General features: G+C 50.9%; 2 protein-coding genes across 2 annotated transcripts in view; one reads left to right on the top strand and one right to left on the bottom strand.

Moving 5' to 3' along the window:
- Positions 1-26,941, top strand: part of LOC115120854 (conserved oligomeric Golgi complex subunit 8) — a 56,520-nt gene that overhangs the window by 13,008 nt on the left and 16,571 nt on the right. The window lies entirely within an intron of this gene.
- LOC135570259 (RNA-binding protein NOB1-like) lies at positions 10,130-22,492 on the bottom strand. The gene is made up of 8 exons (XM_065016376.1): positions 22,385-22,492; positions 22,015-22,147; positions 21,711-21,844; positions 20,818-20,889; positions 19,879-20,028; positions 19,210-19,485; positions 16,760-16,860; positions 10,130-10,709 (listed from the first exon to the last, which is right to left on the bottom strand). The coding sequence occupies exons 1-8, from the start codon at positions 22,475-22,477 to the stop codon at positions 10,406-10,408; spliced, it is 1,263 nt and encodes a 420-aa protein (XP_064872448.1). The 5' UTR covers positions 22,478-22,492; the 3' UTR covers positions 10,130-10,405.

The following is a 26,941-nucleotide window of genomic DNA, read 5'->3' as shown; positions in this document are numbered from 1 at the left end:
GGATGCTCTCTAGACGCGGTAGATGGGATGCTCTCTCTAGACGCGGTAGATGGGATGCTCTCTAGACGCGGTAGATGGGATGCTCTCTCTAGATGGGATGCTCTCTCTAGACGCGGTAGACGGGATGCTCTCTAGACTCGGGATGCTCGCGGTAGACGGGATGCTCTCTCTAGATGTAGATGGGATGCTCTCTAGACGGGATGCTCTCTCTAGACGCGGTAGATGGGATGCGGTAGACGGGATGCTCTCTAGACGCGGTAGATGGGATGCTCTCTCTAGACGCGGTAGACGGGATGCTCTCTCTAGACGCGGTAGACGGGATGCTCTCTAGACGCGGTAGACTGGATGCTCTCTAGACGCGGTAGACTGGATGCTCTCTCTAGACGCGGTAGACGGGATGCTCTCTAGACGCGGTAGACGGGATGCTCTCTAGACGCGGTAGACGGGATGCTCTCTAGATGGGATGCTTTCTAGACGCGGTAGACGGGATGCTCTCTAGACGCGGTAGACGGGATGCTCTCTCTAGATGGGATGCTCTCTAGACGCGGTAGATGGGATGCTCTCTAGACGCGGTAGACGGGATGCTCTCTCTAGATGGGATGCTCTCTAGACGCGGTAGATGGGATGCTCTCTCTAGATGGGATGCTCTCTCTAGATGGGATGCTCTCTCTAGATGGGATGCTCTCTAGACGCTGTAGACGGGATGCTCTCTCTAGAAAGGATGCTCTCTAGACGCGGTAGACGGGATGCTCTCTCTAGATGGGATGCTCTCTAGACGCGGTAGATGGGATGCTCTCTCTAGATGGGATGCTCTCTCTAGATGGGATGCTCTCTCTAGATGGGATGCTCTCTCTAGATGGGATGCTCTCTAGACGCGGTAGATGGGATGCTCTCTCTAGATGGGATGCTCTCTCTAGATGGGATGCTCTCTCTAGATGGGATGCTCTCTCTAGATGGGATGCTCTCTCTAGATGGGATGCTCTCTAGACGCTGTAGACGGGATGCTCTCTCTAGAAAGGATGCTCTCTAGACGCTGTAGACGGGATGCTCTCTAGCCGCGGTAGACGGGATGCTCTCTAGACGCGGTAGACGGGATGCTCTCTCTAGACGCGGTAGACGGGATGCTCTCTCTAGACGCGGTAGACTGGATGCTCTCTCTAGACGAGGTAGACGGGATGCTCTCTCTAGAAAGGATGCTCTCTAGACGCTGTAGACGGGATGCTCTCTAGCCGCGGTAGACTGGATGACTAGACGGGATGCTCTCTAGACGCGGTAGACTGGATGAGACGCGGTAGACGGGATGCTCTCTCTAGACGCGGTAGACGGGATGCTCTCTAGACGCAGTAGACGGGATGCTCTCTAGACGCTAGACGGGATGCTCTCTCTAGACGCGGTAGACTGGGATGCTCTCTCTAGACGGGATGGGATGCTCTCTAGACGCGGTAGATGGGATGCTCTCTCTAGAGACGCGGTAGATGGGATGCTCTCTAGACGACGGGGTAGATGGGATGCTCTCTAGACGTGGTAGATGGGATGCTCTCTAGACGCGGTAGATGGGATGCTCTCTAGACGCGTAGATAGATAGATGGGATGCTCTCTAGACATGGTAGACGGGATGCTCTCTAGATGGGATGCTCTCTAGACGCGGTAGATGGGATGCTCTAGACGCGGTAGATGGGATGCTCTCTAGACGGTAGATGGGATGCTCTCTAGACGCGGTAGATGGGATGCTCTCTAGACGCGGTAGATGGGATGCTCTCTCTAGACGCGGTAGATGGGATGGTAGATGGGATGCTCTCTCTAGACGCGGTAGACTGGATGCTCTCTAGACGCGGTAGACGGGATGGGATGCTCTCTAGACGCGGTAGACTGGATGCTCTCTAGACGTGGTAGACGATGGTAGATGTAGGATGCTCTCTAGACGTAGACTGGATGCTCTCTCTAGATGGGATGCTCTCTCTAGACGCGGTAGACGGGATGCTCTAGATGGGATGGGATGCTCTCTAGACGCGGTAGACTGGATGCTCTCTCTAGACGCGGTAGACTGGATGCTCTCTAGACGCGGTAGATGGGATGCTCTCTAGACGCGGATAGACGGGATGCTCTCTAGACGTGGTAGATGGGATGGATGACTGGATGCTCTCTAGACGCGGTAGACTGGATGCTCTCTAGACGCGGTAGACTAGACGCGGTAGACTGGATGCTCTCTCTAGACGCGGTAGATGGGATGCTCTCTCTAGACGCGGTAGACTGGATGCTCTCTCTAGACGCGGTAGACTGGATGCTCTCTAGACGGTAGGGATGCTCTCTAGACGCTGGATGCTCTCTAGAGATAGGGATGCTCTCTAGACGCGGTAGACGGGATGCTCTCTAGACGGTAGATGGGGTAGACGGGATGCTCTCTCTAGACGCGGTAGACGGGATGCTCTCTCTAGACGCGGTAGACTGGATGCTCTCTAGACGGTAGCGATGTAGCGGTGGGATGCTCTCTCTAGATGGGAGACGCGGTAGATGGGATGCTTTCTAGACGGTAGATGGGATGCTCTCTAGACGCGGTAGACTGGATGCTCTCTCTAGACGCGGTAGACGGGATGCTCTCTCTAGATGGGATGCTCTCTAGACGCGGTAGATGGGATGCTCTCTCTAGAGACTAGACGGTAGATGGGATGCTCTCTAGATGGGATGCTCTCTAGACGCGGTAGATGGGATGCTCTCTCGCGGTAGATGGGATGCTCTCTAGACGCGGTAGACTGGATGCTCTCTAGAAGCGATGTAGATGGGATGCTCTCTCTAGATAGGGATGCTCTAGACTGGATGTAGATGGGATGCTCTCTCTAGACGCGGTAGATGGGATCTCTCTCTCTAGATGGGATGCTCTCTAGACGGGATGCTCTCTCTAGACGCGGTAGACGGGATGCTCTCTCTAGATGGGATGCGCGGTAGACTGGGATGCTCTCTAGACGCGGTAGACGGATAGATGGGATGCTCTAGACGCGGTAGGGATCTCTAGACGCGGTAGATGGGATGCTCTCTAGACGCGGTAGATGGGATGCTCTCTCTAGATGTAGATGGGATGCTCTCTAGATGGGATGCTCTCTAGACGCGGTAGACGGGATGCTCTCTCTAGATGGGAGACGCGGTAGATGGGATGCTCTCTAGACGCGGTAGACGGGATGCTCTCTCTGGGATGCTCTCTAGACATGGTAGACGGGATGCTCTCTAGATGGGATGCTCTCTAGACGCGGTAGATGGGATGCTCTCTAGACGCGGTAGACTGGGATGCTCTCTAGACGCGGTAGATGGGATGCTCTCTAGACGCGGTAGACGGGATGCTCTCTCTAGACGCGGTAGACTAGGGATGCTCTGGGATGCTCTAGACGCGATAGATGGGATGCTCTCTAGACGGTAGATGGGATGCTCTCTAGACGCGGTAGATGGGATGCTCTCTCTAGACTGGTAGATGGGATGCTCTCTAGACTGGTAGATGGGATGCTCTCTCTAGATGGGATGCTCTAGATGGTAGGATGCTCTAGACGTGGTAGATGGGATCTAGACGCGGTAGATGGGATGCTCTCTAGACGTGGTAGATGGGATGCTCTCTCTAGATGGGATGCATGTAGGGGATAGACTGGGATGCTCTCTAGACGCGGTAGACGGGATGCTCTCTAGACGTGGTAGATGGGATGCTCTCGGTAGATGGGATGCTCTCGACGCGGTAGATGGGATGCTCTCTAGATGCTCTCTAGACGGTAGATGGATGCTCTCTAGACGCGGTAGACTGGATGCTCTCTAGACGCGGTAGACTGGATGCTCTCTAGACGCGGTAGACTGGGATGCTCTCTAGACGCTCTGGGATGCTCTCTAGACGCGGTAGACGGGATGCTCTCTCTAGACGCGGTAGATGGGATGCTCTCTAGAGCGGTAGACTGGATGCTCTCTAGACGTGGGATGGATGCTCTCTAGACGCGGTAGATGGGATGCTCTCTAGACGTGGTAGATGGGATGCTCTCTCTAGACGCGGTAGATGGGCTCTCTCTAGACGTGGTAGATGGGATGCTCTCTAGATAGATGGGATGCTCTCTAGACATGGTAGACGGACGGTAGATGGGATGCTCTCTCTAGACGCGGTAGACTGGATGCTCTCTAGACGCGGTAGATGGGATGCTCTCTAGACGCGGTAGACGGGATGCTCTCTAGATGGGATGCTAGGTAGACGGGATGCTCTCTCTAGACGCGGTAGATGCTCTCTCTAGACGTAGACTAGACTAGACTGGATGACGCGGTAGATGGGATCTCTAGACGCGGTAGATGGGATGCTCTCTAGACGCGGTAGATGGATGCTCTCTCTAGACGCGGTAGAAGGGATGCTCTCTCTAGACGCGGTAGACGGGATGCTCTCTAGACGCGGTAGATGGATGCTCTCTCTAGATGCGGGATGCTCTCTAGACGCGGTAGATGGGATGCTCTCTAGACGCGGTAGACTGGGATGCTCTCTCTAGACGCGGTAGATGGGATGCTCTCTAGACGCGGTAGATGGGATGCTCTCTCTAGATGGGATGCTCTCTCTAGATGGGACGCGGTAGATGGGATGCTCTCTAGACGCGGTAGATGGGATGCTCTCTCTAGATGGGATGCTCTCTAGACGCGGTAGACGGGATGCTCTCTAGACGCGGTAGATGGGATGCTCTCTAGACGCGGTAGATGGGATGCTCTCTCTAGACGCGGTAGGGATGCTCTCTAGACGCGGTAGACGGGATGCTCTCTAGACGCGGTAGACTGGATGCTCTCTAGATGCTCTCTAGACGGTAGACTGGATGCTCTCTCTAGACGCGGTAGACGGGATGCTCTCTAGACGCGGTAGGGGATGCTCTCTCTAGAAAGGATGCTCTCTAGACGCGGTAGATGGGATGCTCTCTCTAGACGCGGTAGATGGGATGCTCTCTCTAGACGCGGTAGATGGGATGCTCTCTCTAGACGGTAGATGGGATGCTCTCTCTAGACGCGGTAGACGGGATGCTCTCTAGACGCGGTAGACGGGATGCTCTCTCTAGACGCGGTAGACGGGATGCTCTCTCTAGACGCGGTAGACGGGATGCTCTCTCTAGACGGTAGACGGGATGCTCTCTCGGTAGACGGGATGCTCTCTAGACGCGGTAGATGGGATGCTCTCTAGACGCGGTAGATGGGATGCTCTCTCTAGATGGGATGCTCTCTCTAGACGCGGTAGACTGGATGCTCTCTCTAGATGGGATGCTCTCCAGACGCGGTAGACGGGATGCTCTCTAGACGCGGTAGATGGGATGCTCTCTGTAGATGGGATGCTCTCTAGACGCGGTAGACTGGGATGCTCTCTAGACGCGGTAGACGGGATGCTCTCTAGACTAGATGATGCTCTCTCTAGACGCGGTAGACTGGATGTCTCTCTCTAGACGCGGTAGACTGGATGCTCTCTAGACGCGGTAGATGGGATGCTCTCTCTAGACTGGGATGTTCTCTCTAGACGCGGTAGACTGGATGCTCTCTAGCGCGGTAGACTGGATGCTCTCTAGATGGGATGCTCTCTCTAGACGCGGTAGACTGGATGCTCTCTAGACGGTGGATGCTCTGTAGATGCTCTCTCTAGACGCGGTAGACTGGATGCTCTCTCTAGACGCGGTAGACTGGGATGCTCTCTCGGTAGATGGGATGCTCTCTAGACGCGGTAGACTGGATGCTCTCTCTAGACGCGGTAGACTGGATGGACGCGGTGACTGGATCTCTCTAGACGCGGTAGACTGGATGGATAGACTGGATGCTCTCTAGACGCGGTAGACGGGATGCTCTCTAGACGCGGTAGACTGGATGCTCTCTAGACGCGGTAGACTGGATGCTCTCTAGACGCGGTAGAGACTGGATGCTCTCTAGACGCGGTAGACTGGATGCTCTCTAGACGGTAGACTGGATGCTCTCTAGACGCGGTAGACTGGATGCTCTCTCTAGACGCGGTAGACTGGATGCTCTCTAGACGCGGTAGACGGGATGCTCTCTCTAGACGCGGTAGACTGGATGCTCTCTAGATGGGATGCTCTCTCTAGACGCGGTAGACTGGATGCTGGATCTCTCTAGACGCGGTAGACTGGATGCTCTCTCTAGACGCGGTAGACTGGATGCTCTCTAGACGCGGTGACTGGATGCTCTCTAGACGGGATGACTGCTCTCTAGACGCGGTAGACTGGATGCTCTCTAGACGCGGTAGACTGGATGCTCTCTAGACGCGGTAGATGGGATGCTCTCTAGACGCTGGATGTAGACTGGATGCTCTCTAGACGCGGTAGACTGGATGCTCTCTAGACGCGGTAGACTGGATGCTCTCTAGACGCGGTAGACTGGATGCTCTCTAGACGCGGTAGACTGGATGCTCTCTAGACTGGAAAGACTGGATGCTCTCTGACCGGTAGACTGGATGCTCTCCTCAGAATGTAGATCTCATGATTTGCTCTCTCTCCCCAGATGGATGCTCTCTAGACGCGGTAGACTGGATGCTGTTTCTGATGGGATGCTCTCCTTTGCTAGACCTGGTAGACTGGATGCTCTCTAGACGCGGTAGACTGGATGCTCTCAGACTGGGTAACGGGATGCTCTCTAGACGCACTGGTCTCTGACCTGGATGTCACACTCCCTCAGATGTTGGATGCTCTCTCTCCCCAGACGCAAGGTCAGACTGGATGTCCCCCCTCAGCACACTCTCTGTCATACTGGAGCTGTTTGTCCCCCCCATTCTGCAGCTCTGTCATACTTTGGCACAGCTCTCTGTCTCTCTAGACAGCTCTCTGTCATACTGGGTAAATACTCTGTTCCCTGTCCAGACAGCTCTCTGTCATACTGGGTAAATACTGTCCCCCCCAGCACAGCTCTCTGTCATACTGGGTAAATACTCTGTCCCCCCAGCCATGGTCAGTAAATACTCTGTCCCCCCCCAGCACAGCTCTCTGTCATACTGGGTAAATACTCCCCCCCAGACAGCTCTCTGTCATACTCATGATTTCCTCTCTCCCCTCCCCAGCACAGCTCTCTGTCATACTGGGTAAATACTCTGTCCCCCCAGCACAGCTCTCTGTCATACTGGGTAAGACTGTCCCCCAGCACAGCTCTCTGTCATACTGGGTAAAGGAGCTGTCCCCCCCCAGCACAGCTCTCTGTCATACTGTTCCTTTGCTGAGCTCTCTGACCTGTCCCCCCCAGCCTCTCTGTCATACAACCTGTCCCCCCCAGCACAGCTCTCTGTCATACTGTGTCCCCCCAGCACAGCTCTCTGTCTACTGGGTAAATACTCTTCCCCCCAGCACAGCTCTCTGTCATACTGGGTAAATACTCTGTTCCCCCCAGACAGCTCTCTGTCATACCCTGTCCCCCCCAGCACAGCTCTCTGTCATACTGGGTAAATACTCTGTCCCCCCCCAGCACAGCTCTCTGTCATACTGGGTAAATACTCTGTCCCCCAGCACAGCTCTCTGTCATACTGGGTACTCTGTCCCCCCCCCCAGCACAGCTCTCTGTCATACTCTGTCCCCCAGCACAGCTCTCTGTCATACTGGGTCTCCCCCCAGCACAGTCTGTCATACTGGGTAAATACTCTGTCCCCCCCCCAGCACAGCTCTCTGTCATACTGTAAAATACTCTGTCCCCCCCCAGCACAGCTCTCTGTCATACTGTAAATCCCCCCCCCCCAGCTCTCTGTCACAGCTCTCTGTCATACTGGGTAAATACTCTGTCCCCCCCAGCACAGCTCTCTGTCATACTGGGTAAATACTCTGTCCCCCCCCCCCCAGCACAGCTCTCTGTCATACTGGGTAAATACTCTGTCCCCCAGCACAGCTCTCTGTCATACTGGGTAAATACTCTGTCCCCCCCCAGCACAGCTCTCTGTCATACTGGGTAAATACTCTGTCCCCCCCCCAGCACAGCTCTCTGTCATACTGGGTAAATACTCTGTCCCCCCCAGCACAGCTCTCTGTCATACTGGGTAAATACTCTGTCCCCCCCCAGCACAGCTCTCTGTCATACTGGGTAAATACTCTGTCCCCCCCCCAGCACAGCTCTCTGTCATACTGGGTAAATACTCTGTCCCCCCCAGCACAGCTCTCTGTCATACTGGGTAAATACTCTGTCCCCCCCACAGCTCTCTGTCATACTGGGTAAGCTCTCTGTCCCCCCAGCACAGCTCTCTGTCATACTGGGTAAATACTCTGTCCCCCCCCCCAGCACAGCTCTCTGTCATACTGGGTAAATACTCTGTCCCCCCCAGCACAGCTCTCTGTCCCTCTGTCCCCCCCCAGCACAGCTCTCTGTCATACTGGGTAAATACTCTGTCCCCCCCCAGCACAGCTCTCTGTCATACTGGGTAAATACTCTGTCCCCCCCCAGCACAGCTCTCTGTCATACTGGGTAAATACTCTGTCCCCCCCCAGCACAGCTCTCTGTCATACTGGGTAAATACTCTGTCCCCCAGCACAGCTCTCTGTCATACTGGGTAAATACTCTGTCCCCCCCAGCACAGCTCTCTGTCATACTGGGTAAATACTCTGTCCCCCCAGCACAGCTCTCTGTCATACTGGGTAAATACTCTGTCCCCCCCCCCAGCACAGCTCTCTGTCATACTGGGTAAATACTCTGTCCCCCCCCCAGCACAGCTCTCTGTCATACTGGGTAAATACTCTGTCCCCCCCCCCAGCACAGCTCTCTGTCATACTGGGTAAATACTCTGTCCCCCCCCCAGCACAGCTCTCTGTCATACTGGGTAAATACTCTATCCCCCAGCACAGCTCTCTGTCATCCCCCCAGCACAGCTCTCTGTCATACTGGGTAAATACTCTGTCCCCCCCAGCACAGCTCTCTGTCATACTGGGTCTGTCCCCCCCCAGCACAGCTCTCTGTCATACTGGGTAAATACTCTGTCCCCCCCCCAGCACAGCTCTCTGTCATACTCATACTGGTCCCCCCCCCAGCACAGCTCTCTGTCATACTGTAAATACTCTGTCCCCCCCCCCAGCACAGCTCTCTGTCATACTGGGTAAATACTCTGTCCCCCCCCCAGCACAGCTCTCTGTCATACTGGGTAAATACTCTGTCCCCCCCCCAGCACAGCTCTCTGTCCTACTGGGTAAATACTCTGTCCCCCCCAGCACAGCTCTCTGTCATACTGGGTAAATACTCTGTCCCCCCCCAGCTCTCTGTCCTACTGGGTAAATACTCTGTCCCCCCCCCCCACATCAGTTGGTATTTCATGATCTACCACCGATGCTGGGTAAATACTCTAAAGACTAGAAGATGACAGAGAACATCCACAGTAACGACCTCTGTAATAATGTGAAACGTGGTTTTTCTGCTCCAGGTGTCCCTCCAACTCAAGTCCACCAGTACAGCGGTCTGGGTTGTATCGATGTGAGTCCAGTCCTGGAGCCTCTGGCGTTTGTTCTTCCCAAGAGGGAGACGGTGACTCCGGTGGGAGAAGACCTCGGTGTTGAGCTGGACGGTTTCACCACAGCTGATCCTCAACCCATACTTCCTGTTGACAACCTGGGACTTCCTGAACCAATAGCAGGCCCGGAACCTATTGAGGAGGATCCCATGGTCTCATCCACCATATCTACTGAGTTTGTGTCCGAGACAGGTCTGACCTCTGACCCTGAACTGGAAGCCATTTTGAACGACCCGAACCCTGTACTGGACGACCCAGAGAGACCAAGGGCTGACAGCCACCGTGAAGTACAGGAAGACCCTGAGTTGGAGGCCATACTGAATCCCCCAAAACCTGTACTGACCGTCCCAGAACATGTCCCAGTCCTAGAGGTAGACAGTGAGCCATCAGAGCCTGAGGTAAACCCAGAGGTAGCAGAGAGTTAACCCTCAGGAGTGTTGGCAAGGTAAACTAACAACAGCCTTGAATTAATGGTTTGATTCTCAGCTACTGTGCATTTTGACTAGTTCATTTAACAATTTACCCTTTTCAGGAATGTTTCCAATGCTTTAGCTTGTATATCCTGCCATCTAATCTGGGTTTGACAATGTGGTAACTGGACTATGTACATTTAAAATAGTTTATTTCTACTGTAAGATGGATCTTCATTATTAAAATATATCCACAACAGAGGCGTCTTGAACTGTGTTTTTAATTAGGGGCATCAAATGTCAGAGCAGGTTACAGACACAAGCCTTGAAAGTGCAAATACCGTCAGGCTTTTACAAACTTGGTAGTTTAGTTACTGTATGACATTATTTGAACCCGGAATTCATTACGTTTACCTTTGAAAAAAAAAAGAAGTAATTTTATACAAAACATCAGTATTAAATCCAGCTATCTTCACAGTTCAGTTTCTGGGATTTCTCTTTAGTGGAACTTGGCGTGTAGAAAATGGCTTCCGATTCTTCAACATTTCTTCTTGCGGGCAGCGTTGGGGTTGGCCCGCCTCCGACCCCCTCCGCCCGCGCCGTCTGTGATGTGCAGGTTGGCAGAGCGGCTGTAGATGTCGTGATCAGAGAAAGGTGAGCCGCCCCCGGCCAGGTAGTCTGGGTTTAAGACGTCCGTCTTCTGGCGGGCCTTACGGGACACGCGCTGCTGGGGGAAACGCTGGTCCTCCACCAGGTGGGGGGTTGCTGCCGTGTTTGCCCCCTTGTGGCAGGGGCAGGGAGTACTACGGGAACAGAGAGCGGACATTAGATTAGCATTCCACCTCAATCATTTACAATAAGCAATGGTAAACGCTAGTCGGCAGCTGCTACGGTAACAGAGTGGAGAAGCTAGTCTGTAGCTGCTACGGTAACAGAGTGGAGAAGCTAGTCTGTAGCTGCTACGGTAACAGAGTGGAGACGCTAGTCTGTAGCAGTAACAGAGTAGAGAAGCTAGTCTGCAGCTGCTACGGTAACAGAGTGGAGAAGCTAGTCTGTAGCTGCTACGGTAACAGAGTGGAGAAGCTAGTCTGCAGCTGCTACGGTAACAGAGTGGAGAAGCTAGTCTGCAGCAGTAACAGAGTGGAGAAGCTAGTCTGCAGCTGCTACGGTAACAGAGTGGAGAAGAGTCTGCAGCTGCTACGGTAACAGAGTGGAGAAGCTAGTCTGCAGCTGCTACGGTAACAGAGTGGAGAAGCTAGTCTGCAGCTGCTACGGTAACAGAGTGAGGAGTCTGCAGCTGCTACGGTAAGAGTGAAGCTAGTCTGTAGCAGTAACAGAGTGGAGAAGCTAGTCTGCAGCTGCTACGGTAACAGAGTGGAGAAGCTAGTCTGCAGCTGCTACGGTAACAGAGTGGAGAAGCTAGTCTGCAGCTGCTACGGTAACAGAGTGGAGAGAAGCAGTAACAGAGTGGGAGAAGCTAGTCTGCAGCTGCTACGGTAACAGAGTGGAGAAGCTAGTCTGTAGCTGCTACGGTAACAGAGTGGAGAAGCTAGTCTGCAGCTGCTACGGTAACAGAGTGGAGAAGCTAGTCTGTAGCTGCTACGGTAACAGAGTGGAGAAGCTAGTCTGCAGCTGCTACGGTAACAGAGTGGAGAAGCTAGTCTGCAGCTGCTACGGTAACAGAGTGGAGAAGCTAGTCTGTAGCTGCTACGGTAACAGAGTGGAGAAGCTAGTCTGTAGCTGCTACGGTAACAGAGTGGAGAAGCTAGTCTGTAGCTGCTACGGTAACAGAGTGGAGAAGCTAGTCTGCAGCTGCTACGGTAACAGAGTGGAGAAGCTAGTCTGCAGCTGCTACGGTAACAGAGTGGAGAAGCTAGTCTGTAGCTGCTACGGTAACAGAGTGGAGAAGCTAGTCTGCAGCTGCTACGGTAACAGAGTGGAGAAGCTAGTCTGCAGCTGCTACGGTAACAGAGTGAAGAAGCTAGTCTGCAGGTGGTTAGAGCTCTGGATCAATAACCAAAAGGTTGCTGGATCGAATCCCTGAGCTGACAAGGTAAAAATCTGTTGTTCTGCCCCTGAACAAGGCAGTTAACCCACTGTTCCCCTGAACAAGGCAGTTAACCCACTGTTCCCCGGAACAAGGCAGTTAACCCACTGTTCCCCGGAACAAGGCAGTTAACCCACTGTTCCCCGGAACAAGGCAGTTAACCCACTGTTCCCCTGATTCAGAGAGATGGGTTGAATGTGGAAGACACATTTCAGTTGAATGCATTCAGTTATAAAACTTTCCCCAACTGACTAGGTATCCCCCCCCCCCTTCCCCCAACTGACTAGATATCCCCCCTTTCCCCAACTGACTAGATACCCCCCTTTCCCCAACTGACTAGTTATCCCCCCCTTTCCCCAACTGACTAGGTATCCTCCCCCCTTTCCCCAACTGACTAGGTATCCCCCCCTTTCCCCAACTGACTAGGTATCCCCCCCTTTCCCCAACTGACTAGATATCCCCCCTTTCCCCAACTGACTAGGTATCCCCCCTTTCCCCAACTGACTAGGTATCCCCCTTTCCCCAACTGACTAGGTATCCCCCTTTCCCCAACTGACTAGGTATCCCCCTTTCCCCAACTGACTAGGTATCCCCCCCTTTCCCCAACTGACTAGGTATCCCCCCTTTCCCCAACTGACTAGGTATCCCCCCCTTTTCCCAACTGACTAGGTATCCCCCCTTTTCCCAACTGACTAGGTATCCCCCCATTCCCCAACTGACTAGGTATCCCCCTTTCCCCAACTGACTAGGTATCCCCCCTTTTCCCAACTGACTAGATATCCCCCTTTCCCCAACTGACTAGGAACTGACTAGATATCCCCCTTTCCCCAACTGACTAGATATCCCCCCTTTTCCCAACTGACTAGGTATCCCCCCTTTCCCCAACTGACTAGGTATCCCCCCCTTTTCCCAACTGACTAGATATCCCCCCTTTTCCCAACTGACTAGATATCCCCCCTTTCCCCAACTGACTAGATATCCCCCTTTCCCCAACTGACTAGATATCCCCCCTTTCCCCAACTGACTAGGTATCCCCCTTTCCCCAACTGACTAGATATCCCCCCCTTTCCCCAACTGACTAGGTATCCCCCCCTTTCCCCAACTGACTAGGTATCCCCCCTTTCCCCAACTGACTAGGTATCCTCCCCCTTTCCCCAACTGACTAGATATCCCCCCTTTCCCCAACTGACTAGATATCCCCCTTTTCCCAACTGACTAGGTATCCCCCCTTTCCCCAACTGACTAGGTATCCTTTCCCCCCCCTTTCCCCAACTGACTAGGTATCCCCCTTTCCCCAACTGACTAGGTATCCTCCCCCCTTTCCCCAACTGACTAGATATCCCCCCTTTCCCCAACTGACTAGGTATCCCCCCTTTCCCCAACTGACTAGGTATCCCCCCCTTTCCCCAACTGACTAGGTATCCCCCCTTTCCCCAACTGACTAGGTATCCCCCTTTCCCCAACTGACTAGGTATCCCCCCTTTCCCCAACTGACTAGGTATCCCCCCCTTTCCCCAACTGACTTTCCTTTCCCCAACTGACTAGGTATCCCCCTTTCCCAACTGACTAGGTATCCTCCCCCCCCTTTCCCCAACTGACTAGGTATCCCCCCCCTTTCCCCAACTGACTAGGTATCCCCCCTTTTCCCAACTGACTAGGTATCCCCCCTTTCCCCAACTGACTAGGTATCCCCCCCCCAACTGACTAGGTATTTCCCCAACTGACTAGGTATCCCCCCCCTTTTCCCCAACTGACTAGGTATCCCCCCCCTTTCCCCAACTGACTGACTAGGTATCCTTTCCCCCCCTTTCCCCAACTGACTAGGTATCCCCCCTTTCCCCAACTGACTAGGTATCCCCCCTTTTCCCAACTGACTAGGTATCCCCCCTTTCCCCAACTGACTAGGTATCCCCCCTTTCCCCAACTGACTAGGTATCCCCCTTTCCCCAACTGACTAGGTATCCCCCATTTCCCAATCTAGGTAGTTTCCCCAACTGACAGATGATCCCCCCTGACTAGGTTTCCCAAATTCAACTGACTAGGTATCCCCTTCCCCTTTGGGGTTCCCACTTTGACTAGGTATCCCCCCCTTTCCCCAACTGACTAGGTATCCCCCCTTTCCCCAACTGACTAGATATCCCCCTTCCCCCTTTCCCCAACTGACTGGACCCCCCTTATCCCATGACTTGGTGGTGGTCCTTCAACAACTGACTAGGTATCCCCCCTTTCCCCAACTGACTAGGTATCCCCCTTTCCCCAACTGACTAGGTATTTCCCCCTTTCCCCCAACTGACTAAAAACTAATATTTAAAAGTTTCCCCAACTGACTAGGTATCCCCCTTTTTCCCCAACTGACTAGGTATTCCCCCTTTCCCCAACTGACTAGGTATCCCCCTTTCCCCAACTGACTAGGTATTCCCCCAACTGACCAGGTACCCTTTCCCCAACTGACTAGGTAAACCCCCTTTCCCCAACTGACTAGGTATCCCCCCTTTCCCCAACTGACTAGGATCCCCCCTTTCCCCAACTGACTAGGTATTCCCCCAGTTTCCCCAACTGACTAGCTTCCCCCTGTTGCAACTGCTAGGTAATTTTCCCCAATTGACTAGGTATTCCCCCCTTTCCCCAACTGACTAATTTGTCCCTATTTCCCCAACTGACTAGGCTTCCCCCTGTTCCCCAACTGAGCTAGGTTCCCCCCCTTTCCCCAACTGACTAGGTATCCCCCTTTCCCCAATTGACTAGGTATCCCCCCTTTCCCCAACTGACTAGCTAATTTTCCCCAACTGACTAGCTATCTTTGCCTAGGTAATTTTCCCCAATTTAGCTAGCTATCCCCCCCTTTCCCCAACTGAGCTAGCTATCCCCCCTTTCCCCAACTGACTAATACCCCTATTTAGCCAGCTAGCTGGCTAATTTTCCTATTTACTAGCTATCCCCCCTTTCCCCAGCTGGCTAATTTGTCCAATTTACTAGCTATCCCCCCTTGAGCCAGCTGAGCTAGCTGGCTAATTTTCCCCAATTTAGCTGTTTCCCCCCTAGCTAGCTTCTTCTTTGTCCCCTATTTAGCCAACTGACTAGGTAGCCAGTAGAAGCTAATTTGTCTATTTAGCTAGCTTGCTGTTCAGACTTGCTAGCTAGAATTAATCTCTTAGCCTCCCTTTGTTGAGGCATTTAATATTTAAAAAGCTTGCTGTTGCTAGCTAGCTAATTTGTCACCTATTTAGCTAATTTATCCTGGGATATAAACATTGAGTTGTTATTTTACCTGAAATGCACAAGGTCCTCTACTCCGACAATTAATCCACACATCCGGTCAACCGAATATTTCCTAGTCATCTCTCCTCCTTCCAGGCTTTTTCATCTTTGAACTTATATGGTGATTGGCATCTACACTTTCATAGTATTACCATTACTAGCAAAACATTTAGTCTTTCAATCACCCACTGTTTGGGTATAACCAATGAGGAGATGGCACGCTGTTGGTACCTAATTTTCTATAAACCAATGAGGAGATGTCACATGGGTACCTGCTTCTATAAAACCATTGAGGAGATGGGTACCTGCTTCTATAAAACTAATGAGATGACACGTGGGTACCTGCTTCTATAAAACCAATGAGATGGCACTTGGGTACCTGCTTCTATAAACCAATGAGGAGATGGCACGTGGGTACCTGCTTCTATAAAACCAATGAGGAGATGAATTTGTCCGGGTACCTGCTTCTATAAACCAATGAGATGGCACGCAGCCTGCTTTGCTAAACCAATGAGGAGATGGCACTTGGGTACCTGCTTCTATAAACCAATGAGGAGATGGCTGTTGCTGGGTACCTGCTTCTATAAAACCAATGAGGAGATGACTGGGGTACCTGCTTCTATAAACCAATGAGGAGATGGCACGTGGGTACCTGCTTCTATAAACCAATGAGGAGATTGCATTTGGGTACCTGCTTCTATAAACCAATGAGGAGATGACACAAGGTACCTGCTTCTATAAACCAATGAGGAGATGGCACATTGGGTACCTGCTTCTATAAAACCAATGAGGAGATGGGACGTGGGTACCTGCTTCTATAAACCAATGAGGAGATGGCACGTGGGTACCTGCTTCTATAAAACCAATGAGGAGATGGCACGTGGGTACCTGCTTCTATAAACCAATGAGATGGCACGTGGGTACCTGCTTCTATAAACCAATGAGGAGATGACACGTGGGTACCTGCTTCTATAAAACCAATGAGGAGATGGGACGTGGGTACCTGCTTCTATAAAACCAATGAGGAGATGGGACGTGGGTACCCGCTTCTATAAAACCAATGAGGAGATGGCACGTGGGTACCTGCTTCTATAAACCAATGAGGAGATGGCACGTGGGTACCTGCTTCTATAAAACCAATGAGGAGATGGCACGTGGGTACCTGCTTCTATAAAACCAATGAGGAGATGACACGCGGGTACCTGCTTCTATAAACCAATGAGATGGCACGCACCTGCTTCTATAAACCAATGAGGAGATGGCACGTGGGTACCTGCTTCTATAAAACCAATGAGGAGATGGCAATTGGGTACCTGCTTCTATAAACCAATGAGGAGATGGCACGTGGGTACCTGCTTCTATAAAACCAATGAGGAGATGGCACGTGGGTACCTGCTTCTATAAACCAATGAGGAGATGGCACGTGGGTACCTGCTTCTATAAACCAATGAGGAGATGGGAGGACTTCTATTGTAGCCCTTGGCAACGCAGGTTGGCACGCGCCAGGCAGTGTGGGTGGTAATAATTGAATAACACAGATTTGTAAATGTATTTTACGACGTGAGCGTTCAGCGTGGAAGAGGTACTCACTTAAAACAGGCGTGGCATCGCAGGATGTAATTCCTGGCCTGTTTGATGAGCATCCCATTCACAGAGAGGACATGGAGCCCGATCTGAATCAGGACGTTCTGTGGAACAAACCAGCTTCAGTCAACAGTCGACCAAACAAACGCATGGTTCTGACTGTCTACATCTACAACGGGGTCTCAACTTTCAGTCATCAGCGTCAACTATTACCACTCAGGGGACAGTTACGTAGACAAAGAGGAGTTCGCTGTCCCAAATGGCAACCCAATTCAGTACAGGGACAAAGTGGAATCTCAATTCAATGGCTCAGACACAAGAGGCATGTGGCAGGGTCTACAGTCAATCACGGACTACAAGAAGAAACCCAGCCCAGTCACGGACCAGGATGTCTTGCTCCCAGGCAGACTAAATAACTTTTTTGCCCGCTTTGAGGACAATACAGTGCCACTGACACGGCCTGCAACGAAAACATGCGGTCTCTCCTTCACTGCAGCCGAGGTGAGTAAGACATTTAAACGTGTTAACCCTCGCAAGGCTGCAGGCCCAGACGGCATCCCCAGCCGCGCCCTCAGAGCATGCGCAGACCAGCTGGCCGGTGTGTTTACGGACATATTCAATCAATCCCTATACCAGTCTGCTGTTCCCACATGCTTCAAGAGGGCCACCATTGTTCCTGTTCCCAAGAAAGCTAAGGTAACTGAGCTAAACGACTACCGCCCGTAGCACTCACTTCCGTCATCATGAAGTGCTTTGAGAGACTAGTCAAGGACCATATCACCTCCATAACCTGACACCCTAGACCCACTCCAATTTGCTTACCGCCCAAATAGGTCCACAGACGATGCAATCTCAACCACACTGCACACTGCCCTAACCCACCTGGACAAGAGGAATACCTATGTGAGAATGCTGTTCATGACTACAGCTCGGCATTCAACACCATAGTACCCTCCAAGCTCGTCATCAAGCTCGAGACCCTGGGTCTCGACCCCGCCTGTGCAACTGGGTACTGGACTTCCTGACGGGCCGCCCCCAGGTGGTGAGGGTAGGCAACAACATCTCCTCCCGCTGATCCTCAACAGGGGGCCCCACAAGGGTGCGTTCTGAGCCCTCTCCTGTACTCCCTGTTCACCCACGACTGCGTGGCCACGCACGCCTCCAACTCAATCATCAAGTTTGTGGACGACACAACAGTGGTAGGTTGATTACCAACAACGACGAGACGGCCTACAGGGAGGAGGTGAGGGCCCTCGGAGTGTGGTGTCAGGAAAATAACCTCACACTCAACGTCAACAAAACTAAGGAGATGATTGTGGACTTCAGAAACAGCAGAGGAACACCCCCTATCCACATCGATGGAACAGTAGTGGAGAGGGTAGCAAGTTTTAAGTTCCTCGGCATACACATCACAGACAAACTGAATTGGTCCACTCACACTGACAGCGTCGTGAAGAAGGCGCAGCAGCGCCTCTTCAACCTCAGGAGGCTGAAGAAATTCGGCTTGTCACCAAAAGCACTCACGAACTTCTACAGATGCACAATCGAGAGCATCCTGGCGGGCTGTATCACCGCCTGGTACGGCAACTGCTCCGCCCTCAACCGTAAGGCTCTCCAGAGGGTAGTGAGGTCTGCACAACGCATCACCGGGGGCAAACTACCTGCCCTCCAGGACACCTACACCACCCGATGTTACAGGAAGGCCATAAAGATCATCAAGGACATCAACCACCCGAACCACTGCCTGTTCACCCCGCTATCATCCAGAAGGCGAGGTCAGTACAGGTGCATCAAAGCTGGGACTGAGAGACTGAAAAACAGCTTCTATCTCAAGGCCATCAGACTGTTAAACAGCCACCATTGAGTGGCTGCTGCCAACACACTGTCATTGACACTGACCCAACTCCAGCCACTTTAATAATGGGAATTGATGGGAAATGATGTAAATATATCACTAGCCACTTTAAACAATGCTACCTTATATAATGTTACTTACCCTACATTATTCATCTCATATGCATACGTATATACTGTACTCTACATCATCGACTGCATCCTTATGTAATACATGTATCACTAGCCACTTTAACTATGCCACTTTGTTTACTTTGTCTACATACTCATCTCATATGTATATACTGTACTCGATACCATCTACTGTATGCTGCTCTGTACCATCACTCACTCATATATCCTTATGTACATATTCTTTATCCCCTTACACTGTGTATAAGACAGTAGTTTTGGAATTGTTAGTTAGATTACTTGTTGGTTATTACTGCATTGTCGGAACTAGAAGCACAAGCATTTCGCTACACTCGCATTAACATCTGCTAACCATGTGTATGTGACAAATAAAATTTGATTTGATTTGAATTCCCTATATAGTGTACTACTTATGGGCCCTGGTTAGAAGTAGTGCACTATCAAGGGGTCCATTTGGGCCTCAGTACCTGCATAGCGAAGTCGGTGGTGAGACACGCCACTTTAACGTCCACAGGCGACGCCCAGATCCCCGTCTCCATCTGGACCTGTTTAATGTTGCTAGGGGTGATCCAACCGCCACCATCCTCCTCCTCATCCTCGTCCTTCTCATCTTCCTCCTCCGATCCACTGCTGTGCTCCTCTGAATGATTCTTTGAGTGTTTGTGTTCCTCTGACCCGGTTTCAGGTTCTGTGTGGACAGTGTCTGCTGCTCCACTGTCTGATATTGACAGGTCCTCAATGTTCTGCAGGAAAATAACAAGGACCACATCAATTCTTCAGCACCGACAGAGAGAGACAGACAGAGAGACAGAGAGAGAGAGACAGACAGACAGAGACAGACACACAGAGAGACAGACAGAGAGAGAGAGACAGACAGACAGAGACAGACACACAGAGAGACAGAGACAGACAGAGAGACAGAGAGAGAGAGAGACAGACAGAGAGACCGAGAGAGACAGAGAGAGAGAGAGAGACAGAGAGAGAGAGAGACAGAGAGAGAGAGAGAGAGAGACAGACAGAGAGACAGAGAGAGAGAGACAGACAGAGAGACCGAGAGAGACAGAGAGAGAGAGAGACAAGAGAGAGAGAGAGAGAGACAGTTATAGCAGGTCAGAGGTAGTGTGTGTCCTACTCACCACTAGTTCCAGCAGGTCAGTGTCGAAGCAGGGCAGAGGATTCCTCCAGAACTGGAAGCTGTTGTACTCTCCGATCTCTGGAGGGTTATAGCTGTGCTGTGTCTGTGCTGCTGGCCTCTGTCTGCCACTGAACAGCCCATCAGCTGGCCTCTGGACCACAGAGGAGAAGAGAACTATTAACTATTATTCTAGATGTTGACAGAAGTGGTTGATTTGTACTATTGATCATCCCACATGGTTCCTCATTCACATTGTTATTCTAGATGTCTTTTCAGGTTGTTCATTTACTTAGTCTAACATCTCAACATGCACACGGATCAGTACTCTGGTTAACAACAGAGTTGATTTCATGTCATTGTTTGGACTTGCCAGCAGCAGACCACCCTGCATACCACTGCTGGCTTGCTTCTGAAGCGAAGCAGGGTTGGTCCTGGTCAGTCCCTGGATGGGAGACCAGATGCTGCTGGAAGTGGTGTTGGAGGGCCAGTAGGAGTCACTTTTTCCTCTGGTCTAAAATAAAATATCCCAATGCCCCAGGGCAGTGATTGGGGACACTGCCCTGTGTAGGGTGCCGTCTTTCGGATGGGACGTTAAACGGGTGTCCTGACTCTCTGTGGTCACTAAAGATCCCATGGCTCTTATCGTAAGAGTAGGGGTGTGAACCCCGGTGTCCTGACTCTCTGTGGTCACTAAAGATCCCATGGCTCTTATCGTAAGAGTAGAGGTGTTAACCCCGGTGTCCTGGCCAAATTCCCAATCTGGCACCCAAACCATCACGGTCACCTAATAATCCCCAGTTTACAAATGGCTCATTCATCCCCCTCCTCTCCCCTGTAACTATTCCCCAGGTCGTTGCTGCAAATGAGAACGTGTTCTCAGTCAACTGACCTGGTAAAATAACGGATAAATATATATATATATATATTTGTGAAACTGTACCTTTGAGGGGAAGTGGAACCCTGCCACGCCAACGGGAGCCTCTGGATGTCTCCTTGTACTGCACACCTGGACCTGACGACAGACGACATGTCAAAGCTGTGACCTATTCAAACGCCTACAATACTCAGGCTTCTGTGTGATAACTAGTCTGTTTCACTGGTTGTGTCCCACATGGCACCCTGTTCCCTATATAGTGGTACTACTATAGACCAGAGACCTATTCCCTACATTAGTGCACTACTTTATACCAGAGCCCTATGGGACCCTATTCAGTGCACTACTTTAGACCAGAGTCCTATGGCACCCTATTCAGTGCACTACTTTAGACCAGAGCCCTATGGGACCCTATTCCCTATATAGTGCACTACTTTAGACCAAAGCCCTATGGAACCCTATTCCCTATATAGTGCACTACTTTAGACCAGAGTCCTATGGAACCCTATTCCCTATATAGTGCACTACTTTAGACCAGAGTCCTATGGAACCCTATTCCCTATATAGTGCACTACTTTAGACCAGAGCCCTATGGAACCCTATTCCCTATATAGTGCACTACTTTAGACCAGAGTCCTATGGAACCCTATTCCCTATATAGTGCACTACTTTAGAAGAAAGAAAACAGGGTTCCATTTGGGATCAGATCTCATTGTTCCCTGTCTTACCTTGACCTCAGGTCTCATTGTTCCCGGTCTTACCTTGACCTCAGGTCTCATTGTTCCCGGTCTTACCTTGACCTCAGGTCTCATTGTTCCCGGTCTTACCTTGACCTCAGGTCTCATTGTTCCCGGTCTTACCTTGACCTCAGGTCTCATTGTTCCCGGTCTTACCTTGAACTCAGGTCTCATTGTTCCCGGTCTTACCTTGACCTCAGGTCTCATTGTTCCCGGTCTTACCTTGACCTCGGGTTCTTTCTTCAGGTGGTCCGTCCCAACGTTTTCCCTCTCCAACTGGTATGTCAGAGCCAACACCTTGATGTCTGTGGCAGAAAGGCTGGGGTAGTCTCCCGTCTTCTTGGAGAACTCAGTCACTGAACACAGACCTCAACACTCAGTACCAGCATCACAATTCATTAAATACCATCAACAACTATAGAGGTGATGTCGGAGAGGCAGATTTGTATACAAAAACAAATATCCAGTACAACAAATCAAACAACCAAAACTGACCAAATGTGTCATTTAAAAAAACCTTAGCTACCTAATCTGATGTCCTCTGGGTACGGCTCTCTGAAGTTGAGTTGATATGGTAGGAATGCCAGGCTCCTCCGGGTTGGCTTGTCTCTAATTTCCTCTACTACATCCTTCAGCGTGTAGATATTCTTCCCAATGTCCTACAAAATAAATACATATATATTAATATTGGGGGCAATGTATAAATTATAATATACGCAGCTACATGATGTTGATGTGGCCATTTAAACAGGATGAACCACGAGCTATCCAGACCTGACATCAAGCACGCAGTTTGTGATAAAAAAAAAAGTTATTCGTATTAAATACTTCTGATCCTGGGGAACGGAACACCCGAAGAACATCTCTACTGATATGTGACACAGTTTAAACCTCACCTGAAGAAGTGCTTTCTTCAAAAATCCTCCTGCGTCTACGACAACATGTTCCACCATGGTAGCCGCCATCTTGGATAGCGACGTCCGCATCATCACCAACCAATCAGAAGACGGGAAGTAAGTTCTCGCGCTGTCCGTGATTTGAGAGACAGGGCGTCGTGTGACGTCTTGTTGATGTTGTTGCCGTAGAGGAAGATGGCGGCTCGCTGGAGTAGTGAGAATGTGGTGGTGGAATTGCGAGATGCGCAGGTACTTGAGTAAAACAGGGTTTAATTCAGAGTTGGGTGACATGTAGCTAGCTAATGCGCAATGTGTTGCCAAAGATATTTATAACTTTCCCCTTCTGTCTGTGGTGCCGTCATGCTGTTCCTAGTGAAACAGGTGGGAGCTGTTATCTTTCTGAGTAGTCAGAGAGTATCTGAAAGTGTCACAGTTAAATTATGTCACACTCAGTCGCAGGATTGTTGAATTTCTGTTTCAACAGATCCAATGCACCAGGTCACACATCCAGTGTTCAGACATTGTTTTGTTTCAGCAGGTCTAATGCACTAGGTCACACATCCAGTGTACAGACAGTGTTTTGTTTCAGCAGGTCTAATGCACTAGGTCACACATCCAGTGTTCAGACATTGTTTTGTTTCAGCAGGTCTAATGCACCAGGTCACACATCCAGTGTTCAGACATTGTTCCGTGCACAAGATGTCGCAACAACATTTAGCATGGAAAAACTAACCAAACATGCTGTACTGCTGACTCAGATACTGCTGGCTAAATGGTTTTAAACTGGCCCTCTGCATCATAATGCTCACATGCTCTTCATTGACTAGAATAATAATAGTAGTCATTTTTGGTCACAGGTCCAGGAATGGCTGAAGAATTGCAATGTTTACCTGGAGATAACTCTGCAGATAGCACTGCTGGGTGTTTTGAAAAGTCATAGTCAATCGCATAATAATATTTTTTTAGAAAAAAAATGTTTGACTTTCATTTACATTTATCTGTAGAAACTATAAGAATAGAAAGTTTCAGAACTTTTTGTGAAGCATCACAGCAGAGTTGAAAAATGTATGTCAATTAGATTGTAGCCTCCATCAATGTATCGGCAGTATTACAGCTGATCTGCCCCTAACAACGTCAATAACAATAATAATAATAATAATAATAACATGTCTTTGCTACTTGTCTTTCCAGGCTACTGCCATGTCCGTGAGCTCTGCCTCAGACAGTCAACCTGTCGACATGCTGTCCTGTCTGGGTGTGTACCAGTCCTTACCATCTACACTATAGCTCTGCCTCAGTCACTGTAGCTCTGTCCCAACATCACTGTAGCTCTGACATGCTGTCCTGTCTGGGTGTGTACCAGTCCTCTACCATCTACACTATAGCTCTGGGTCGACATGCTGTCCTGTCTGGCCCAGTGTCAGTCACCAGTCCTTTACCAACACTATAGCTCTGGGCTCGTCAACATGCTGTCCTGTCTGGGTGTGTACCAGTCCTTTACCATCTACACTGTAGCTCTTACGACATCTGTCACCTGTCTGGCTCTGTACCAGTCCTTTACCATCTACAAAACATGCTGTCCTGTCTGGGTGTGTACCAGTCCTTACCATCTACACTGTAGCTCTGGGTCAACATCACAGCTGTCCTGTCAGGTGTGTACCAGTCCATCACTGTAGCTCTGCCCATCTCACTATAGCTCTGCCTCAGTCAACATCAAGCTCTGCCTCGACATGCTGTCCTGTCTGGGTGTGTACCAGTCCTTTACCATCACACTGTAGCTCTGCCTCAGTCACTATAGCTCTGGGTCAACATGCTGTCCTGTCTGGGTGTGTACCAGTCCTTTACCATCTCCACATCACTGTAGCTCTGCCTCAGTCACATCACTATAGCTCTGGGTCGCATGCTGTCCTGTCTGGTGTGTACATGCTGTCCTCTACCATCTACCAGTCCTCTGCCATCTACACTGTAGCTCTGGGTCGACATGCTGTCCTGTCTGGGTGTGTACCAGTCCTTTACCATCTACACTGTAGCTCTGCCTCAGTCACTATAGCTCTGGGTCGACATGCTGTCCTGTCTGGGTGTGTACCAGTCCTTACCATCTACACTGTAGCTCTGCCTCAGTCACTATAGCTCTGGGTCGACATGCTGTCCTGTCAGGGTGTGTACCAGTCCTTTACCACCATTACAGCACCTTCACCAGACAGTCAACATCACTGTAGCTCTGCCTCAGTCAACATCACTATAGCTCTGGGTCGACATGCTGTCCTGTCTGGGTGTGTACCAGTCCTTTACCACCCATTACAGCACCTTCACCAGACAGTCAACATCACTGTAGCTCTGCCTCAGCCACTATAGCTCTGCCTCAGTCAACATCACTGTAGCTCTGGGTCGACATGCTGTCCTGTCTGGGTGTGTACCAGTCCTCTACCATCTATTACAGCACCTTCACCAGACAGTCAACATCACTGTAGCTCTGCCTCAGTCAACATCACTGTAGCTCTGCCTCAGTCAACATCACTGTAGCTCTGCCTCAGTCAACATCACTGTAGCTCTGCCTCAGTCACTATAGCTCTGCCTCAGTCAACATCACTGTAGCTCTGCCTCAGTCACTATAGCTCTCAGTCACTCACTAGCTCTGCCTCAGTCAACATCTGTAGCTCTGCCTCAGTCAACATCACCGTAGCTCTGCCTCAGTCAACATCACCGTAGCTCTGCCTCAGTCACTATAGCTCTGCCTCAGTCAACATCACCGTAGCTCTGCCTCAGTCACTATAGCTCTGCCTCAGTCAACATCACCGTAGCTCTGCCTCAGTCAACATCACTGTAGCTCTGCCTCAGTCAACATCACTATAGATCTGCCTCAGTCAACATCACTATAGCTCTGCCTCAGTCAACATCACTGTAGCTCTGCCTCAGTCAACATCACCGTAGCTCTGCCTCAGTCAACATCACTGTAGCTCTGCCTCAGTCAACATCACTGTAGCTCTGCCTCAGTCAACATCACCGTAGCTCTGACTCAGTCACTGTAGCTCTGCCTCAGTCCACATCACTGTAGCTTTGCCTCAGTCACTGTAGCTCTGCCTCAGTCAACATCACTGTAGCTCTGCCTCAGTCAACATCACTGTAGCTCTGCCTCAGTCCACATCACTGTAGCTCTGCCTCAGTCACTGTAGCTCTGCCTCAGTCAACATCACTGTAGCTCTGCCTCAGTCAACATCACTGTAGCTCTGCCTCAGTCAACATCACCGTAGCTCTGCCTCAGTCAACATCACTGTAGCTCTGCCTCAGCTCTGTCCACATCAATGTAGCTCTGCCTCAGTCCACATCACTGTAGCTCTGCCTCAGTCCACATCACTGTAGCTCCTCAGTCAACATCACTGTAGCTCTGCTCAGTCAGTCAACATCACCTCTGTCCAGCTCTGCCTCAGTCAACATCACAGCTCTGCCTCAGTCCACATCACTGTAGCTCTCATCACAGCCATCACTGTAGCTCTGCCTCAGTCAACATCACTGTAGCTCTGCCTCAGTCACTATAGCTCTGCCTCAGTCAACATCAGCTCTGCCTCAGTCAACATCGTAGCTCTGCCTCAGTCAACATCACCTGTAGCTCTGCCCCTCAGTCAACATCACTGGGTAGCTCTGCCTCAGTCAACATCACTGTAGCTCTGCCTCAGTCAACATCACTGTAGCTCTGCCTCAGTCACTATAGATCTGCCTCAGTCAACATCACTGTAGCTCTGCCTCAGTCAACATCATAGCTCTGCCTCAGTCAACATCACCGTAGCTCTGCCTCAGTCACTATAGCTCTGCCTCAGGTGTAGCTCTGCCTCAGTCAACATCACCGTAGCTCTGCCCAGTCAACATCACTGTAGCTCTGCCTCAGTCAACAGCTCTGCCTCAGTCAACATCACCGTAGCTCTGACTCAGTGTCCCATCACTGTCTCTGCCTCAGTCACTGTAGCTCTGCTTCAGTAGCTCTGCCTAGTCAGCATCCACTGTAGCTCTGCCTCAGTCAACATCACTGTAGCTCTGCCTCAGTCCACATCACTGTAGCTCTGCCTCAGTCACCGTAGCTCTGCCTCAGTCAACATCACCGTAGCTCTGACTCAGTCACTGTAGCTCTGCCTCAGTCCACATCACTGTAGCTCTGCCTCAGTCACTGTAGCTCTGCCTCAGTCACTGTAGCTCTGCCTCAGTCAACATCACTGTAGCTCTGCCTCAGTCCACATCACTGTAGCTCTGCCTCAGTCACTGTAGCTCTGCCTCAGTCAACATCACTGTAGCTCTGCCTCAGTCAACATCACTGTAGCTCTGCCTCAGTCAACATCACCGTAGCTCTGACTCAGTCAACATCACTGTAGCTCTGCCTCAGTCCACATCACTGTAGCTCTGCCTCAGTCAACATCACTGTAGCTCTGCCTCAGTCCACATCACTGTAGCTCTGCCTCAGTCAACATCACTGTAGCTCTGCCTCAGTCAACATCACCGTAGCTCTGCCTCAGTCAACATCACTGTAGCTCTGCCTCAGTCCACATCACTGTAGCTCTGCCTCAGTCA

Source organism: Oncorhynchus nerka, unplaced genomic scaffold (assembly GCF_034236695.1).
Source record: "Oncorhynchus nerka isolate Pitt River unplaced genomic scaffold, Oner_Uvic_2.0 unplaced_scaffold_1009, whole genome shotgun sequence".
NCBI classification, from domain to species: domain Eukaryota; kingdom Metazoa; phylum Chordata; class Actinopteri; order Salmoniformes; family Salmonidae; genus Oncorhynchus; species Oncorhynchus nerka.
This window is presented reverse-complemented; position numbering and strand designations above follow the sequence as displayed.